The 19,024-nt window shown below is 53.4% G+C and overlaps 6 protein-coding genes across 6 annotated transcripts; all 6 read left to right on the forward strand.

Annotated features, from left to right (window-relative positions):
• CGCA056_v008753 (Non-reducing end alpha-L-arabinofuranosidase BoGH43A) lies at positions 1-3,178 on the forward strand (the record flags this gene model as incomplete). Its single annotated transcript, XM_037324000.1, has 4 exons — positions 1-533; positions 584-735; positions 1,314-2,981; positions 3,030-3,178. 4 exons carry the CDS (start codon positions 1-3, stop codon positions 3,176-3,178), a joined length of 2,502 nt encoding a protein of 833 aa, XP_037178140.1.
• A 2,873-nt stretch (positions 3,179-6,051) lies between these two features.
• TDA6-1 (putative vacuolar protein sorting-associated protein TDA6) lies at positions 6,052-7,654 on the forward strand (the record flags this gene model as incomplete). Its single annotated transcript, XM_037324001.1, has 5 exons — positions 6,052-6,196; positions 6,276-6,708; positions 6,757-6,874; positions 6,931-6,980; positions 7,036-7,654. The coding sequence occupies 5 exons, from the start codon at positions 6,052-6,054 to the stop codon at positions 7,652-7,654; spliced, it is 1,365 nt and encodes a 454-aa protein (XP_037178154.1).
• Positions 7,655-8,903: 1,249 nt separating this feature from the next.
• CGCA056_v008755 (putative oxidoreductase) lies at positions 8,904-9,839 on the forward strand (the record flags this gene model as incomplete). The annotated part of the gene is made up of 1 exon (XM_037324002.1): positions 8,904-9,839. The coding sequence occupies one exon, from the start codon at positions 8,904-8,906 to the stop codon at positions 9,837-9,839; it is 936 nt and encodes a 311-aa protein (XP_037178176.1).
• Positions 9,840-11,697: 1,858 nt separating this feature from the next.
• On the forward strand, positions 11,698-12,843 carry PGN1 (Polygalacturonase; the record flags this gene model as incomplete). Its single annotated transcript, XM_037324003.1, has 2 exons — positions 11,698-12,173; positions 12,231-12,843. The coding sequence occupies 2 exons, from the start codon at positions 11,698-11,700 to the stop codon at positions 12,841-12,843; spliced, it is 1,089 nt and encodes a 362-aa protein (XP_037178175.1).
• Positions 12,844-14,880: 2,037 nt separating this feature from the next.
• Positions 14,881-15,449, forward strand: CGCA056_v008757 (uncharacterized protein; the record flags this gene model as incomplete). The annotated part of the gene is made up of 2 exons (XM_037324004.1): positions 14,881-14,922; positions 14,991-15,449. The coding sequence occupies 2 exons, from the start codon at positions 14,881-14,883 to the stop codon at positions 15,447-15,449; spliced, it is 501 nt and encodes a 166-aa protein (XP_037178174.1).
• Positions 15,450-16,858: 1,409 nt separating this feature from the next.
• Positions 16,859-18,284, forward strand: CGCA056_v008758 (uncharacterized protein; the record flags this gene model as incomplete). Its single annotated transcript, XM_037324005.1, has 3 exons — positions 16,859-17,311; positions 17,370-17,596; positions 17,645-18,284. 3 exons carry the CDS (start codon positions 16,859-16,861, stop codon positions 18,282-18,284), a joined length of 1,320 nt encoding a protein of 439 aa, XP_037178171.1.
• Between the last annotated feature and the right edge of the window lie 740 nt (positions 18,285-19,024).

Genomic DNA, 19,024 nt, shown 5'->3' on the forward strand with positions numbered 1-19,024 from the left:
ATGGATCAACCGGTTGGCCCCAAAGTCTCTTCCGGCCCGCCCGCTGAAGCTCCGTCCCGCGAGCCCCTCCACGGTCGATACACCACGCTAGTTCCTCTCCAGCCGTCGCATGCGAAGGCCTTATTTAAGAATGTCGGTGGAGAGGAAAACGCACACTTGTGGACCTACCTCTTTCAAGAGCCATTTCTCAAATACGATGCATTTCAAGCTGCAGTCACGACCTGGAGCAAGTCTCAAGACCCACTGTACTTCGCCGTCATGTCAGGTCCCTCGACAGACCCATCAGCGGAGCCGATTGGTTTCATGACATTCATGTCTATCGTACCGGACCACCGGCGAATCGAAATTGGCTCCGTTTGCTTCAGCCCGAAGCTGCAGCGCACTCGGCAAGCAACCGAAACATTTTATCTTCTGATGAAAGAGGCATTTGAGAACTTGAACTACGACAGGCTGGAATGGAAAGCCAACAACCTTAACAAGCCAAGTCTTGCGGCTGCCGACAGGCTCGGTTTTACCTTCGAAGGCGTGTTCAGGTGAGACGCTCTATACATCAAAACATGGAATTCCCAGCTGACGTCTCTAGGAAACACATGATTATCAAGAATAGGCGTAGAGATACGGCTTGGTTCAGCATCACGGATGACGAATGGCCCGTTGTCAAGGGTGGACTGGAGGCCTGGTTGATTGATAGCAACTTTGACCAACAGGGAAACCAGATCAAGAGCTTGAGCCAATGTAGAGATGAAATTCAGAGAAGGAGAGGATAGAGACCAACGCCTATGTCTGAAAAGTCATGTCAATATGTTAGGAAGAAACACTCATTAGAATATTGTGGTCGACCTTAACGGATATGCAGGAATAATTGCCCGCAAGCTTACAATGTCATTTTCTTCGCACCCACCAGTCCACGGAAATGTGTCATGCCCGCAGGTCCCGGGCTTTGGCCCAGGTCGCGCTGCATCTTCCCCGCATTCTCTTATTCCCCAAAGCTGGACAAGATCGGTAGATGGCGAATCAGGCTAAACTCAGGATCCCCCCATCGGGATTCGCCAGTCAACCGGCGCTTCGGAAAAGCGCCGTGCCTTTACTTCACCGATCCGTGATCTCGTCTCCGGTCTGCCGATCCTCCGCAGTTCTGTCTGCGGTTGTGGACCTGATTATGCACGTTTTCCATGGATCCTGCGCGGGGTCATCCACGAGTTGGGGATTTTGCAGACATGTAAAAGGCGGGGTTGATTCTCGTAAGGAGAGTACGTAAAGTTTGGAGACTTTCACGCCAGACGAGGTACGCTGTGTGAGATTAACGATTCTAGGTCTCAACACCATGAAGACCAATCTGCTGGCCTCGGCGCTGGCCCTCGTCGGGTTCAGCCAGGCGCAGAATTCCACCTTCCAGAATCCGATCATCAGCGGCTTCAATCCGGATCCAAGTTGCATCTTCGTGCCTGAGTTGAACAACACATTCTTCTGTGCAACATCGAGCTTCCTCGCGTTCCCGGGTCTTCCAATTCACGCAAGTCGAGACTTGATCCACTGGAAGCATGTTTCCAACGCCTTCGGCAGAGCAGATCAGCTTCCTGGCATGGCCTTCTTGCCAAAAGCCACAAGTGGAATCTACGCGCCAACACTACGCTTCCATCAGGGTACATTTTACCTACTCTGTACTCTAGTAAACCAACAATTGCCAAGGACGAACGACAGTCGATGGAACAACTTCGTTCTCACGGCAACAGACCCTTATAGCTCAGATGCCTGGTCCGATCCTGTTCACTTCAGCTTCCCAGGCTTCGATCCCTCGCCATTTTGGGATGACGACGGCAAGACTTACGTCTTTGGTGCTCACACTGCAGCCTACTACCCTGGTATTATGCACGCACCACTAGACCTCGAGACTGGTGAGATCGGGGACATCATCATGCCTTGGAACGGCACAGGCGGACGATCCCCAGAAGCGCCGCACATCTGGAAGCGAGATGGATACTACTACCTTCTCCTCGCTGAAGGTGGTACGAGAGAGAATCACATGGTCACGATGGCACGTTCACGAAACTTGACCGGCCCCTACGAGCCTGCACCTGGGAACCCTCTCCTAACTTCAGCAAATAACACAAGCTCATACTTCCAGGCCGTCGGGCATGCAGATCTTTTCCAAGATGCCAAGGGTCAATGGTGGTCCGTCGCTCTTGCGGTTCGTGCCGGCGGCTCATATGGAGAGGATCCAGGAGCTTACTTCGGAAACCTGCCGATGGGTCGAGAGACCGTTCTCACTCCAGTCACATGGAATGAAGGGGAGTTACCAGTCTTCACACCTGTCACGGGCGATATGTCCGGTTGGCCGCTACCGTCCGAAGCTATTCCCGAGCAAGGCGAAGGACAGCTCAGTGATGCAGACGATGCCGTCACCTTTCCTCCTGGCAGCAAACTGCCGATTCACTTTGTCCACTGGCGTCTGCCTAAATCAAGGAACTACGCCGTCTCACCCCCAGGACACTGGAAAACACTCGCACTCAAGTCATCAGTCCTCAACCTCACAGCTTTTGACGCAGATTTCGCCCTGGGACGGGGTCAGACTTTCGTCGGGCGCCGTATGGCACACTCACTGTTCCGCTTCCGTGTGGATGTGGACTGGTCAAAGTCTCTGACGAAGGAGGAGATGGAGGTTGGCATCTCAGCAATTCAAGACCAGGCGCAACACTTTGACTTGGGCATCGTCATGCTCAAATCCAATGGAAGTCAAGATTTGCGACCACACCTGCGTTTCAGGGGTATTTCAGAGACACCCTACCGAGCAATGGAGAACCCTCCAAACCAAGTGTTCCCTCTGCCTGACGGGTGGGCCGGACAGAAGCTTGCTCTCCAGATCGAGGCGATCAACAGCACGCATTTTGCCTTCTCGGCCGGACTTGCTGGGCCTGAAGAGAACTCTGAGATGAGAGTATTTGGATATTGTAAGGGTACCGAGTTGGTGCCGTACTACTCTGGTATGTCAAAGTCCACCGCGCGTCGTGATCACACTGACAAGGTTTCAGGGGTCGTCTTGGGGGTCTACGCTACGTCGAACGGAAAGCACGGAGAGCAAGCATTTGAGACGTACATCTCTAATTGGAGGTACACCGGTGTGCGGCAGTTGAGAAGCCAGAAGGATGTGGACGATGCTGACGGAGCTAGAGGTCGATGATGATGTATCAGTGGAAGCACAGATCTTCCCAGAGTCGTTGTTGAATCAGTCCGTAGACAAGCTTTGGAAATGATTGCTCTTTCTAGTGATATTTGGCAAGTAGTTAAGAGTCCTCGGAAATATCTGTGATTGGACCGAATGTGACATGGACACTGACCCTGTGCCAAGGAAAACATATCCCGCGCATCTATCATCAAGCTTTTGAGCAGGTAGCCTCGTTCTACTACTTGACCGTAGAGCCCAGTAACAGAACTGAAGCTTCCCGGATGTACCGCCCACATGGTAACATTAATTCGATTCGCGTGAGCTACTGAAAATGGGTCCTAGCTGTGGCTTTTCGTCCGATGTAGCGACGATCTAGGAATCGTGTTGTTATCCCCGGTTATCTCCTCGGGTGGTACAGAGCTAGAAGACATGGGGAGAACTATCGGTGTTAGCCACTGCCTCATTCGTTCATTCGAGACCACACAGCATGAACCACTTGCCAAACGAAATATTCACACATGCTTGCCGTAATATACCGTAACTAAGGCTGCAAAACATTGATACTCCTGACATTAGCAAGTGTTCTCTTTGAAACGAAGGGTATATCAGGAATAGCCTGTCAACGTCTGATGTAGGAAACGACAGAAAGAAATTCCAGTCTTCTGCATTACATCCATGATCGTTGAACCCATCCACATCAATCATCCACAATAATCAAATTCTCGAATAACTCCATCTAACCTCACGAAGCCCCGACCCTCTCCAAGCCATTTGAACCTTTAAAGCTCTCCAATAGTTATTTCCTGTGACTTGGGGATCACTCGCCACCACGGTGGTTGTCGGCGTTCTCGTCGTGGTAAAGAGGCGGGCACACCGCAGTCTTCTTCTGGAAGATCCAGCGCTTGATCCACCAAGGCAAGACTGTGAAAAGTTGATAAGAGGCGTGGGTCCGATCAGGAACGCCAAATACGTAGTCTAGTTCTTCCAGAGACTTCTGCTTCGTTTCGGGTACGAATAACTTTGCTGCGTTAGTGACTTTGATGTAATAGGCTGAAGCAGTGAACTCACGAATATTAGACCTAAGGCAACTAGATTGAGACCGGCATAGAACGAGAAAGCTCCAGTGGCAGTCATTGCAATCAACATGCGAGGGAAGATGAGGGACAGAACGGAAGCCCAGAAGTTGACAAGTTGTTGGTCGCAACGGCCCACGACATGCCGATCTCACGATGCGAAAGAGGGAAAACCTCCGAGCCCAACGTAACGAGCACCAGTCTCAACGGCGAGCAATAGAGGGTCGTCCCGTGTGAAGCCGGCGGGATGTCGCGTGGGCGATCAGATTAAATAACCATATTACCCGCAGACGGTATGCCTGACTGGTCTCTACGCAGTAATGGGCGTTCTCCAGAACCGCGGGGAACGTTGCCCATCCATCGCGTGTACTCGTCCGTACTTTCGAATGAGCGGGCGTCGGGCAAGCATACCAACGGGATGTGGAGGGCCCTGAAGTCGTAAAAGGTACACCAGCGCCAAAGAAACTTCTGTCTGGCGAACAATGAGGCAGACTAGCCAGCCTATCTCAGCAAGATGCGAGCATCCAAATAGAGCCCGTCTCTAACGCGAAACTGCGGGGTTACCGCTGTCCCTCCATGCAGCTTATGTAACAGTACAGCATAGCAGCCTGTCGGTGTCGCCAGCAAAGGGTGTATCAAGGCTTGGCCTGGTTGGTCGCATGGCCGTTTGGTGAACCCCCCCTGACAAGAGAAAGCCTAGGTAGCTTGGTGAAGCTTAGTCCTTCTTAGTTGGCTTAGCTGTCTGAAGTACCGAAAAGTACGTGCGCCTCGTTAACTGTCTGCCCTTGAGTGTGTGCTAGGAGATGACGATTGCTGCCGCGTTGGGCCGTGTGTGCAGTGTGCGTGGATGGCGCATTCCGCGAATATCCCCTTGGGCTGTCGAGGCGGCACGCAGGGGTCCGATCACGTTAAACCCCGCCATTGTCAGTCGGGTATACGGTCGAGGTCGGTCGATTCAACCTGCAGGCTTCTCCGCACCAAACTTCCCCGGATTGTAATTCTGGACTCGTCCGGTAAAGATCATCGTTGGGCTGACTTTCTTGTAAGAACGACCAAGGAAGAGAAGAACAGCCTGGTTAGATGAGCGGTTCTTTTTAGGGTCTGACAGTGCCCACAATTGATTTGCAACGGACATATGCTGGCAGAAATGCCGTCAGATCAATGGACCCGTTTGTCTGGTTCAAGATTCGTCGTGCTACCGACCTCAATTTTGAAGGCATCCAAGAGTTGCGATGGTTCTAGGCTCCATCGAATGGTGGCCGGTTCCCGCATCGGATGGCACTCTTCACAGTGTCTCATGCAACCCCTCCGTGCATCGTATGACTGAGTGTGGCACTCGGTGGGGGTCAGCCAACACCAGATCGCAAGACATGGTCTTCAATCGGACACCAGCTTCTTCGGCCCCTACGAACTGGTGGGTTGGATGGTAGTCATCATTCTCGTGATCAAATCGCATGCAGCCCGCCAAACTCGTCATGTTCGTGTTGGCCCACTATGATCGATCTCGAATCCTGCGTCAAAGAACCACCAAGAGCGTTCCCCCAGCGGCATCCAGCCAATTGATCAACGATAATTGTCAGTGGGGAACGGATATGCAGCTTGGAAAATGCAAGAATTAGAGGACCAAGCTCCAGCTGCTCCAATCCGAGTGTTCCGACGGGGGCCTAACGGGTGCCGAAGATACCGGACTGCTGACGCTGACAAAGCGCCGCGATTGGACCTTTTGTTGCAACGCAGCTGCACACGACGAGCTTCCTCCCTCGAGCTTATCCCTTAGCTGCGCCGTTCCATCACGAGTGCTGCGAGCTGCGAAAGATGGCGGGCACATCGTCTACTCACGTGCGGGCGTCGATGTCCGGACTGCTGGTCTGCTTCTTCGGCATCTTACTCGCGTACTCCGCCCGGGCGGGGCCGGAGCCGGGGCCGGATGCTCGGTGCCCGGAATATGTCGCACGTCATGGTATTTGAGCCCGTAAAGTTCTTGCTTATCGTAGGATTATCATGCGGGAAGATACATGACAGCTAACGAGGGTTGCCAGCACCGCTGTTATGGCTGCACTCGGATGACCCGTTCAAGCCGAGCGACCTTCTGACCCATGTCCGCCATACCACGCCGGCGGTCGATAGGAAGCCAATCAGTGATCTGCCGCCGCTCGATCTCGACAACTTGGAAATTTTGAATGCATACGGCAACAAAGATCATGTTGCGCTTGTATCCAACGAGGATCCAACGACTTATCCAAAATGGCTTTACGGCGAAGCCCCGGACGAGACCGGTCGCATTCACAACTCCACGCCGTGTGTTGTAGTCATTGTTGAGAAGAATAAGCGCGAGCTCGACGCGTTTTACTTTTATTTCTACTCATTCAATGAAGGCCCGAACATCACTCAAGTATTGGAGCCCCTCGATCGCTTAGTCAAAGGCCCGAAGGCAGCTTCAGGGATGCATTTTGGCGACCACATTGGAGATTGGTGGGTCATATCACGCACGATCCTTGAGGTAGACTAACGGCTTTCTAGGGAGCATAACATGGTGCGCTTTAAGGACGGGAAGCCAACGGGAATCTATTTCAGTCAGCATGTAGATGGTGCAGCGTATGATTGGGATGATTCAAAAATCTCAAAGATAGACGAACGGGTACGTAAAACCAGCGAACTTCGTTTCTTTGAGTTTATTGATCTGATGTATCATAGCCTGTCGTTTACAGTGCGCGCGGATCGCATGCCAATTATGCGTCGTCAGGGTAAGTCATCACTTCTCGTTGAGAAATGGACCTTTGAGCTAACCAAATATCCCAGGCTTCAAGTTCATAACGCAGCTTTAGTAGACTACTGTGACGAGGGAGAGAAGTGGGATCCCGTCCTCTCAGCCTACTTCTACCGTTTTCATGCCGATTCCTTCACGGTCACCAGGGTAGAGCCGCCCGAACAGTCGTTCCCAAAGCTGTCCTCGGATGCAAACTTGACGTCCCTCTTCTATTACACCGGCCGCTGGGGTGATCTACAATGGCTTGACTCCGATCCGCGTCAGGAGACAGTGCCTCGCTTCGGACTCAAGCGCTTCGAATCCGGACCAACTGGACCAAGACACAAACATCTCGTTCGCAAGGGACTCAAGCCAGATCACAGACGGAAGATGGGATGGACCGAGTGGGCGGTGGGTATTTACATGGCTTGGTACCCGTGCTGCTTGAGAGGTGGGAGAAAGTGGGTTCTGTTTGGAGGCTTCGTTGTGATTTTGTCTGCCGTCGTTGTTGGGATTGTGATTGGCGTTAGGAGATATAGAAGAAGGAAGTATCAGAGACTACAGGCGGAGGATATACCCTTAGATGACTGGGTACTAGAGGAAGATTCTTTGCTTTCATCATCAGATGAAGACGATGAGATTGGGAAGACTGGGAAAAACAAGTTGAAGTAGAGAAGAAAAGCACGATGTAGACAAGACCTACACGATCAAGTATAACTTGTTGAATAAGACTGGCGAATCTCTTTCAGAATTAGTGAACAGGCTCGTGCAGAGTTAAGTTTCATACTAAAAAAAAGACTCATTAACAGGAAATCTGTAAATGTCGTGGGACCCTTCTTTGGAACTCCCACCTTCCCACCGATCTCTATATTGTGCACAAGGAAGCATAATATTGTGTGACAGTATTCATGAAATCGTTAGTTTTAGCTATTAGTAACTCCAAAAGCAGGAAATGTCTGCTACTTCACGCGACATCCAACGCCCTCTCTTTCTTTGTCACCCCTACCGTCCTCGTCGTCTCTATCGACCTTGTCGTCATTTTTATTTTCTTCATCCTTGCTATCTCCATAATTGTTCCTATCAGCTTTGTTGTCTCTATCGCGCATTTCATTCCCGTTGTCGAAGTTGTTAAAAATCGTGTCGTGATTTCATCCACACATTCCAATTTAAATATGACGGCAAAGATTATTCAACAAGCAAAAAAAAGCAAAAGTCTGCCCGCAAAGTAAACTCTGTCAGATTGAACAGGAGCCACATCAATATCGTGAGTTCAGATATAGGCAAGTTTGGCATCGCCCACATCGGGACGATCCGACGAGAGTGGATCATGATTGCCGAACACTTTGATCTTGGCGCCAAGAATTCTTCACGAACCTTACCGATCGCAATAGCGTAAGTCAGCGGCTTTTAAACGAAGACCATGTCCGTGTATATACTGCCTCAGATATGTTTTCTTCCGTCGTTGGTAAGATTCACAATCATCATATTCGGATTACTCTAGCATCTACGCCGATTCTCCAACGGGATGGTAAATTCATCCGGGCCGGAGTCCTCACCTTCCCAAATGCATACAAAATGGCAGTCTGATCTAAGTGTTAAGCTCCCTCCGGGAAGTCAAACGGTATTTCCGTCCTATGAGCTGGCCAGTACTGTTGATCGCCAGAACGTTAAGTCGTCGTGAGTGAAACTCAAAGCGGGGATTCCCTAGTCCCTGAAACTGCAGCACCACTCTATGACCGGTTTTATGGGTGAACAGATGTCGAAATCCGGGACGGTCGGACGCATCGTTTGAAACGGCAAACTTTCTGCCATGATGTATTTTAAACACGTGCTTGGCGTTTCTGCCTCTTTACATCTCTAATTACGGGCATTTTATCCTCATCAAAAGCGATTCAGCAATTCACAGACTATCGCAGACAAGATGGCGACGGCGTTTTTGATGGGAGGTTACAACTTCAACCCGGACAAGGATATTCCGGATTTGACTGGGAAGGTCATCATAGTTACGGGCGGAAATGCCGGCCTCGGCTTGGAGACGATTCGGCAAATCTCGAAACATAACCCCGCGCACATTTACCTGGCGGGTCGCTCAAAGGAAAGGGGCGAGAAGGCCATTGAGGAGCTGAAGGGAGGAGCCAGCGTGTCGCCCATCTCGTATCTGCCCCTGGACCTCTCATCATTCGAGAGCGTAAAGGCCGCCGCTAAGCAGTTCAAAGAGGAGTCTCAGCGCCTTGACCTGCTAATTAACAATGCCGGCATCATGTCCACGCCCGACGGCCTCACCAAGGAGGGTTATGAAATCCAGTTCGGCACCAACCACATGGGCCACGCCCTCTTCACCCAGCTCCTCCTTCCCGTCATGAAGAAGACTGCGAACGAGAACCCAGACGTGAGAATTGTCTTCCTCTCGTCCGGCGCTGAGGGCTGGGCGCCCAAGGGCACGTACGAATTCGACAAGCTCAAGACCAAAATGCCCGAGATCGCAAGCCGCTACCGCTACGGCATCTCCAAGGTGGCCAACATCCACTACGCCGCGGCGCTCGCCGAGCGCAACCCCGAGCTCAAGGTCACGAGCATCCACCCAGGCGTCGTGGAGACCAACCTCGCCCAGTCCATCATGAACAACTCCAACTTCCTCGTCGGCATGGTCGTGTACCTCGGCGTCAAGGTCGTAGCGGTGAGTCCGCAGAAGGGCGCGCTCAACCAGCTCTGGGCCTCGTTCAGCCCGGATGTGAAGAGCGGGACGTTCTACCACCCGGTGGGCGTGACCGGTAAAGGTACCCGATTGAGCGAGAACAAGGAGAAGCGGGATGCGTTGTGGAATTGGACCGAAGAAGAGCTACGGAGCCATCTATAGAGGATTCTAGGATGAACTTCGGTAACTGCCCGGGGCCCAGAGGTGGGCAGAAATAACGTGTACAACTTTACATGCAAATGAAGTCACCCGGCACTCCAGTGTTTTCGTATTGCTTTTTCTGCCTTGTTACTCCTAGCGCAGTGCGGAGTCGAAATAAAGTGTTCAAAGACCGGCTCGTTTCAAGTATGTTGGCTCCCGTGGCTGGAATTGGTTTGCACCTCGCTGCATGATCTCCCAAGACGGTTTGATTTTGCCGGTAAGATTGCGCCGTGAGGTGTTTAGCGCGCCTGAGTAGGCTAGGACCAACGTTAGCTCGCCCACACGAATCAGCCAACTAGCAAACTGCCAGAAGAGAAATAGACAGGGTTGGGCGGGCTTGTCGGGACCCGACGACCATGTTTGGAGGTGCCCACATTACGAGGGGAGTTGCATTGTAAATCCGGTTCACCTTTCGTTGGATCCCCTTCTTTTGATAGAAGGCTCGCCGTCTCAGGGCTCGTCTAAACTTGTAACAAACTGGCCTGGTCTATCGAATTTCCAACCATGAAGTGGGATCTTGCCCTTGTTCGCCTTCGAGCAAGGCCTCTTGAGCCTCACGTCTCCCGAGGGCAAGTTTACGCGTCAGGCCGTATCCGTTTAGAGAGCCGCCTATTCCCCACAAGGCGAGTCGGCCGTCGGAAGTCCTAGCGTCTCTGTCTTTTGCAATTAGGGCTCTTAAGGTTAATCACACCACTTTAGGTGAGCCGACAGCTCCGAGTAAGATTGATTAGCATGGCCCTTGAATATATGGCAGCAGGCCTCTAGTGGAAGGGATACGATTGCGAGATCTTTTTTGGGTTGGTCCCGGAACTCATTCCGGTGGTCGGACGCTCGCCGACGAAAATCATGGAGATCATCCCAACTCCTTTTCTGTTTCCCTCGATAGTTGCATGAATCCTGCTGGAGACGTCGGGGGAATAGGCTGGGATATCGTTCTCCTTTCTTTTTCCTATTTTTTTCACACAGGGCGAGCCGCAAAAATCAGTGGAGCATACAGCCTTGTCTTCTGGGGCTGGACATGGAAGTGATCGGGTAGATCGGCAGGGTAAGCCCAAGCCAAGAAAAAGCCAAGATGCCATTGAGATTGAGCTGCCTGAAGTGGCAGTCCTTCCCAGCGCCCACGATTCGAGAGCACAGCAATGTTTCTTGCCAAGCTTTGCCAAAGTCTTGGGCAAAAAGCTTCGTAGCCACGCTGCAGAAAGGCGGGAACGGTCCATCTGTGCGTCTAGACCACCCTCAACAACTTGCAGATGGTTCGTCCCAAGAACCTGGCCGTGATCCCATTGCCGAGTCTCCTTCCCAAAACTTCTGCTCGCCGATATCCCAGCCAGGAGGGCCAGCTCACGCGCTCCACGTGCGCCACGAGAGTGCAGAATTTGAAGCTCGAACCATTTAATGAAAGTGGAGCGAGTCTCCTCAACTGGGGGGTCAGCAGCATGGAACCTCCGGCTGCAGGTCCAGATTGGAGGGCGTGCTCTCGAAATCATCGTCTCCTCTGGTGAGCCGGGGCATGTTTACAGCGATGAGCCGACCATCCGAAAGAGGCATGGCATTCTTGCTGCTGACGGAGGACGTATGACTGGGCAGACAAACGGCCCAGCAGGGAGTGAATCTCCCTCCTTATAAGTAACCTTAAACTTCCCCCTTCTCGAGGTGTTTCTAGATAGCTTCATCGTGCTCTTCACACTCACCTTCATTCACTCTTTTCACCACACTCTTTTCAAACCAACCTCAGTCTCTCTTTAAGAAAGCAAGGACTTTCTGTACATAACTTGAAGTTTATCCTCGTGTTGACCACATCCCATCCACCACCGAAACAATGCGCTTCCTTCCCATGATCGCGGGCTTCAGCGCCCTGGCCGCCGCCGCCCCCGCCGAGCTCGACACCCGCGGCTCGTGCACCTTCACCGACGCCAAGACGGCCATGTCCAAGAAGACCTCCTGCACCGACATCGTGCTCAACAACGTCAAGGTCCCCGCCGGCGAGACCCTCGACCTCACCGGCCTGAAAGACGGCACCAAGGTCACTTTCCAGGGCACCACCACCTTCGGCTACAAGGAGTGGGAGGGCCCCCTCATCTCCGTCGGCGGCAAGAAGATCACCGTCACCGGCGCCTCTGGCAGTCTCATCTCCTGCGAGGGTGAGCGCTGGTGGGACGGCAAGGGCGGAAACGGCGGCAAGAAGAAGCCCAAGTTCTTCAAGGTCAAGATGAACGACGGCACCATCAACGGCCTCAAGATCAAGAACACCCCCGTCCACGGTTTCTCCATCAGCGGAGTCACCAACCTCAAGGTGTAAGTCTTCTGCTCAACTACGCTTTCCGCTTGCCGATCACTGACAAATTTATGCAGTAACAACGTTGAGATCAACAACAAGGACGGCGACTCCAAGGGTGGCCACAACACCGACGCCTTCGACGTCGGCTCGTCCACCGGCGTGACCATCTCCGGGGCCAAGGTCTACAACCAGGATGACTGCCTCGCCATCAACTCGGGTACCAACATCGTCTTCGAGAACGGCTACTGCTACGGCTCCCACGGCCTGTCCATCGGCTCCGTCGGCGGACGCTCCGACAACACGGTCAAGAACATCGTCATCCGCGACTCGACCATCGAGAAGGCCGACAACGGCATTCGCATCAAGACCATCGCTAAGAAGACCGGCTCCGTGAGCGGCGTCACCTTCGAGAACATCACTCTCAAGAACATCAACAAGAAGGGCATCGTGATCCAGCAGGACTACGAGAACGGCAGCCCCACCGGCAAGCCCACCGCCGGCATCCCTATCACCGATGTCACCGTCAAGAACGTCAAGGGCACCGTCGCCTCCAAGGGCACCAACGTCTACATCCTGTGCGCCAAGGGCGCCTGCTCCAACTGGAAGTGGTCTGGCGTCTCCGTCACCGGCGGCAAGACCTCCTCCGAGTGCTCCGGCATCCCCTCCGGCTCCGGCGCCAAGTGCTAAAGGGTTCCCTCAGTGAGGGTCTAGGTAGTGGTTGATGTCTGATGAGATCAGCTAGAAGCTGAAGACTTTGCTACGCGTGGTGGCCGCGTGGTAGACGGAATCATGGCTGTTTCTGCGTCTCTTGAGAGATCGTGGGCCCGGCTAGTCATCGTTCGATTCTTGCATATCTTTCCATGGAATACATATTTCACATAATTCATCCGCTGGTCCCCATATTGCGTGAAATGCTTCGTTGAAACTCAGTTTGAGTGATTTATTGATTTGACTCGTGGGGAAAAGGGGGGTTTAATCTGTGCGACGAACTTGGATCATCGCAGTTCAGGGTGTAACCTGAGTTGAGGTGGGCCGTGCCACGAGGTGATGATGTCGGGCGAAGAGACTAAATGAGCGACATACGTCCGAAACTGAATTTATTGTACACCATTTGGAAAGTGATGCAGTTAGGGGCCTTGATGGCGAAAAATGTGCCGACGGAATGCGCTCTTTCGTAGAGTGAGGCTGTCAAAGAGCCAGGGAGTAGATGATCCTGGGCAGGAAAGTGCAGAATTAGAGCGGGGCACTCAATCAGTTGTTGAGACTATTCTCACAACTCACAATAGGGAACAGAAGTGCAGGTCGTCTCAACAACTCCGCGATTGCAGTGCACTTGAAGTTGCGAGTGACCTAGACCAGCCAGAGGCGCGGAGATGAAGCGAGAATTAACATGACATTCCCTGTCGGAGCAGCTGAAACCTGGCTAGCTGCCTCGTTTGGCGTCATTTAAGCTTTTGACAAGATGATGCCAAGACCAGCTTCGAGATGACACCTCCCGTTTCCCCGCTTAAGATGGGCTTCACAGTCATAAGACCTCGAGCCCCGGATGAGTTTACTAAAACATTTCGTAAACGTTTCCCGTGAAAATGCTGCCAAGAAACTAAGACTGTTTGGTTTGATGGTTCACAGAGTCATGCGCAGTGAGTTTCGCACTTGGTGGTGAATCTCATTTTGTTTTGTTTCTATTCAGATCAGGAAAAGAACCAAGCAGTAATGTGAACTGAGACTTCACTCCGTGCATACCTAGGAAGTATTGTACCCTAATGGCATCACATTCTCACAATGAGGTTTTGTTTTGAATACGCGGGTCATCTTTCAGTGTTCTGATCCAGAGACCTTCTGAAAGAAAACCCTTTCTACTAGGCTCTAGGGTATCAACAGACATCCTGTCATTTGGCCTCGTCCACAGAATGAATAGAAAGCAGGTAAATGATCACCATAAGAAGAGGGTTGCACTGTTCACAAAGGTAGGCCGGGGAAAAAATAATGCAGGCTCCGGTTCCTAGCATCACATCTTGCGGCTGACGCATCTCGGCCGAGAAGGGTCCAGTTACAGACGAAGATCCCACATATCCACCTCAAGACTGTTCTGTCTCGTCAATGGACATAAGACTTCACTAATCCATAATTGTGACGTTGAAAGGTGCAAACACAATCATTCATCACCAAGAAAGGCCAGCCTCGTCCCCAATCCGCGTCATAAGCTCCAGCACATAACCCGCGAGCCGCCCCGCTCACGTGTCTCCACCCCTCGGTGAGGGCTCGGTGAGGATCGATCGGTCGCGCCAACATGATCGATCGCCCTCCACACCTGCAACATGCCCATTTCATCCATCTCATCCAAGTTTTCATCTTGCCTCATTTTCTCAATCGACAGATGAAGAGAGGAGACAGAGCCGCAAGGGTGATGTAATGCGGCGCTCATTGCCCATCCCGCGACAGAGCTGTGGTGGGATATGTGGAGAGGCTGAAGTCATCCCGCAGTGGGTTCGTTGCCTGTGCGGCGCGTGGAGGTTTTCCTCCGGGCTTGGGTTTGATGTAAGACGAGGCCGACATGATGTCATGCGAGGCCACGGCGATTGTGATTTATATGGCTGCGACGAGCCTCGAATTCGAAAATGAATAGCAGCATGATTCAAATCAAACAACTACGAAATCAATCGACTAAAACAGAACGAGTCTATTATACCCAAAATCACAAACCAATCACATATCACCATTAAAATGTCTGCGCAACAGAACAAGGCTCCCTCCGCCGGCACTAAGGTACGCCTACACCTTCACTATGCGCCCTGGCTTATTTTCATCATGAATAACAATACTAACAAGCGCAGGTCCAACCCGGCGCCTCCGCCCCTACAACCTCCGAGCCCACGGGCCCCGTCCCCGCCGGTTCCCTCGCAGCCGAGTCCGCCGCTAACAACGGCTCCTTCGCCGCCAACCCAACCGCCTCTACTTCCTCCACCAGCACCGGCTCTGCTCCCGGGAGCGGCGCCGCATCGGTGCCCGGTCAAGCCGGCGCAGCGCCGACATACGTCAACAACCAGTACACGCGCGACCCGAACGGCCCGCACGGCAAGAACATCACGGAGGGCTTCGACGATAAGAACACCAAGAACGGCGTGCAGGCGGCGATGAAGGCGGAGATTGGAAGTGAGAATGACCCTGGCCGCGTGGCGGAGCAGCACTTGAAGCTGAGCCAGACGAAGGCCGGGCGGGATGCAGGCCCGAGGCAGGGAGAGGTTGGGGGCGAGACTGTGTATGAGAAGTTGAAGAGTGATGTGCAGGCTTAGAGGGGTTGATTGTATAATGATTGTATGAGTAGGATACCCGAATGGGTGGATGAATGAGAAGCGATTTCACGTTTCAATGCATTGGAGTCTGTCATTGCGTTGGGTGATGCTTTTGTGAAAGGTTTGGCGCAGGCTAAGGAAGTTGCCGAGGGCTCTCAGTATCGGCAACTCACCAGTAGTCGTTTACGCATCGAACTTTGTTAAAGCAATGGAGAGCGATGGAGAACGCACCTTGCGAGATGGATGGTTTCGCGATGGTGGGGTGGGCTTTCTAAGATCATTTCCAGCCTGGAGTTCCCAGTAATGGGCGCTTGGTCTAGGGGTATGATTTTCGCTTCGCACCTTCGTCTACGTGACGATGCGCCTTGTGAAAGGTCGTGGGTTCAATTCCCACAGTGTCCAATGTTTTGCCATCCGTCGCAACGATGCATATTGTTTTGATCCAACGATGGGTCTTTTGAACTTTTGGTTGCTTATGGGACGGACATGTTCATTGGAGAGGTTCTCTGAGATCGCCTGAGACTGGAATTGAGCTTCAAGAGATCTCTCCGGTTAAAGGTGGACACCTATCAACAGTCGCCTCATTGATTGGCCACAAAGAAAATACGGCTTGTTGTTGAGTTTCAGGGGACGGGACGATCGTTGAATTCAACGGCTGAATCGGACATTTCTTCGATAAATATCTTCGTTTGGAGGCCGACAGAATATTCCAATCGTTCCATTGCGCCAGGGGTAGGCTGTTTTTTGCAGCTTCAACGAGGCTCAGCTCGCCAAGATGACCTCCAAGGCTTGTTGATGCTTATCCTGGTCCCATCGCCCTCCCGTTCAATGGCAAACCTCACTTCAACATGCCACCACCACCGACAATTGGGTACAACACCGTTCCCAACTTTGACAATTACCCATTCGGCATGCCAATCGCCAAATGGAGACACGACAAGAGCCGCCAATGCATCTCCAACAACTCACCATTCGGCTCGGGCTTCCGCATGCAGGTGGAGCCGGTACAGAATACGGTTGCCTAATTTCTTGTCCGCCGCCCTTAAACCGCATGCCATGCCGCCGCAGCGCCGCGTCTGGGGAACTATCCCGTACCTTCGGTCGATTCGTTCTACGCTTGTTCACTTGAGCGAGGCGCAGACCCAGGCTAATTCACTGATCAACATCATTCTTCGGGCAGAAAAGGCGTCCCGTTGGTCGGCGTTGTCAGAAGCAGCTCTGTTGGTGGTACCCCTGACGCCGCTACACACACCGAGTCAGGACGAACCGCTGTAACGGACACGAGCCTGGGTTTTCCCAGCCAAACTCCCGCTCGCGCCAAGTCAAATATCGGATCATATTTTCTGTTATTCAGCGGGAACAAGTGAAGCGCCGATGCGCCGGTGGGAATACGAGCAGAGCCATACTTGATGGGGAAAATCTCCAGAAAGGCGGTCCCGGCTAAGGCCACCACCTTCCCGTCAACAACAACCACAGCAGCAGCAGCGACACCACCGTATTACCACCAACTGTCGTCGACCGCGCTGAACTACTGGGAGGAGGACCGGTCCAGCAACAGACTCCATGCGCCGCCGCCCATGAGCAGCGCGCCCGCCGCAGAGAGCTACCAGCTCGAGTCCCTGCACTCCGCCGAAGTCGACGCCGGCAAGCCGCCCTCGCCGTCCCCGTCCGCCGCGTCCATCGACCCGTCGCAGGTGCGCTGGCTCGAGAACCAGCGCAGCCGCGGGTGGGAGGTGTGCAAGATTGTGTTCAGGGCCTGCGGCACGCTTTTCAGCGCCATCGTACTGGGTATTTGTCTGGCGTGGTACTCGTACAGGCCGAATCTCGTCTTGAATATCTGGCCTGGGATCTTGTTGGTCGGGGTATGTCGTCCTTCTGCCGCTTGCCCGAAGTTGGTAAAACTTACAAGATATAACACAGGCCGTGCCGTCCTTCTTCTGGGACCTGGCCGAGTTCCTCACGCTCTGCGCCCGCTACGGCCGCGGCATCACGCCGAAAGCCCTCATCGGCCTCGAGCTCGTCCTCTCCGTCGTCTCTGCCGTGGCGGCGGGATGGGTCGGGCTGCAACTTAGGTGGATGGACGGCGACCCGGCGAACAATCCGGCCAGCCTTGCCCTCAGTGCCTGCACCCTGACAGGCATCAACGCGTATGTTTCACCGACATCACAACTCTTCAAGACTAACACTGATTCCAGATTCATCCGCTTCTGCCTCTTCATCCGCGCCTGCGTCGAGCGCAGCCGCGAGATCCGCCGCCGCAGACCGCGCGTCATGTACATCCCCGAGACAGGTCAGACAGTCTACGTTGTCGCGAAACCCTTTCCCAAGCTGCCGACGTGGCAGTCCCAGAACTCCGCCAGGGCGCCCTCCTTTCCGCGCTCGCCGCAGTCGTCGAGCCCTCTTGGAGCCACCGAGCCCGTCGCCGCATTCCCCGATTTCACCGAGTCGCCGCGCCCGGAGACGCCACCGCCGCCACTGCCCGAACGCCCGGGACACCAGCACGCGCTCCCCTCCGCCATCAAACGCAAACCCGTCCGCGGGCTGCCGCCGAGGACGACGCCCGGGGACCGCGATCGGCATCTGCGGCCGAGCATGAAGGCCCCCCCGGACGATTACGTGCCGGACGAGGCGGAGCTGGAGAGGATGCGGCGGGGGGACGCGCAGCCGCAGCTTATTCTGCCCGGGGATGTGGACTTGAAGTTTGCGACGGGGGCGAATGGGATGACGCCTGCTGCTGGGGACTCGAGGGAGGGCAAGTTCAGGTTGAATAAGAATTTGGTCTTGGGCGAGAGTTCAAGGGGAGGGGCTGGTGGTGCGAGGACGAGGTCGATGTGAGCAGGAGAGGAAGATACCCCCGTGAGGACTGTTAATGGTTTACGCATGGCGTTGGGGATTGTCAAAATTGCATGGCATGGTGTCATGATATTTGCTATATTTTTGGGATATTACGATTATGAATACATGGGCATATTGAGCTATCTTTCAAGAATTGGTGTTCTAGAGTGTCGTTACTTGATCATTGACTCCAAAGTGAGGCGGTATTCGTTCCTTCAATTAGGTGATGGACATGCGCCTTAACGTCATGTTTCACCTGTGAAATCCCATCCCCCAGTGACATCAAAATCAAAAAAAAGTCCCCGTATTTCCCAGTGGCACAGCAGGTTCCCGGGGGCGCCGCGCCCCGTCGCAGCATGCTTCAGGCCCTGCAGGAAACGAGGTGCCCCACCGGGCGCCTCCCGCCAGAACGGCAACGTCGCGCTGTGAATGGACCGTCCGCCCTGGGAGGGATTCAATCGAGCATCTTAACCCCTGTCGCCGTCCCCTTCGGCTTCTCCCCTCGGCCTCTCATCGCTGCCCATGTTGCGCTCCCAATGTTTCCCGTATCAACACCACCGCTTGCGACGACCTCACAATTACCGCGTAATTCGACGACCCTCGAACCCGTTCGATAACGAGACCGCCGCACTACGGAATTGAACATCATACCGAAAGAGCCATTGACCGAGACCTCCGCATGGCGCCCATGACGCGCAAATCCCAATCGCCATAGGCGAACGAACCTCCATTGAGACCCG

This window comes from Colletotrichum aenigma, assembly GCF_013390185.1.
Source record: "Colletotrichum aenigma strain Cg56 chromosome Unknown KSG_Cg56_contig05, whole genome shotgun sequence".
Classification (NCBI taxonomy): domain Eukaryota; kingdom Fungi; phylum Ascomycota; class Sordariomycetes; order Glomerellales; family Glomerellaceae; genus Colletotrichum; species Colletotrichum aenigma.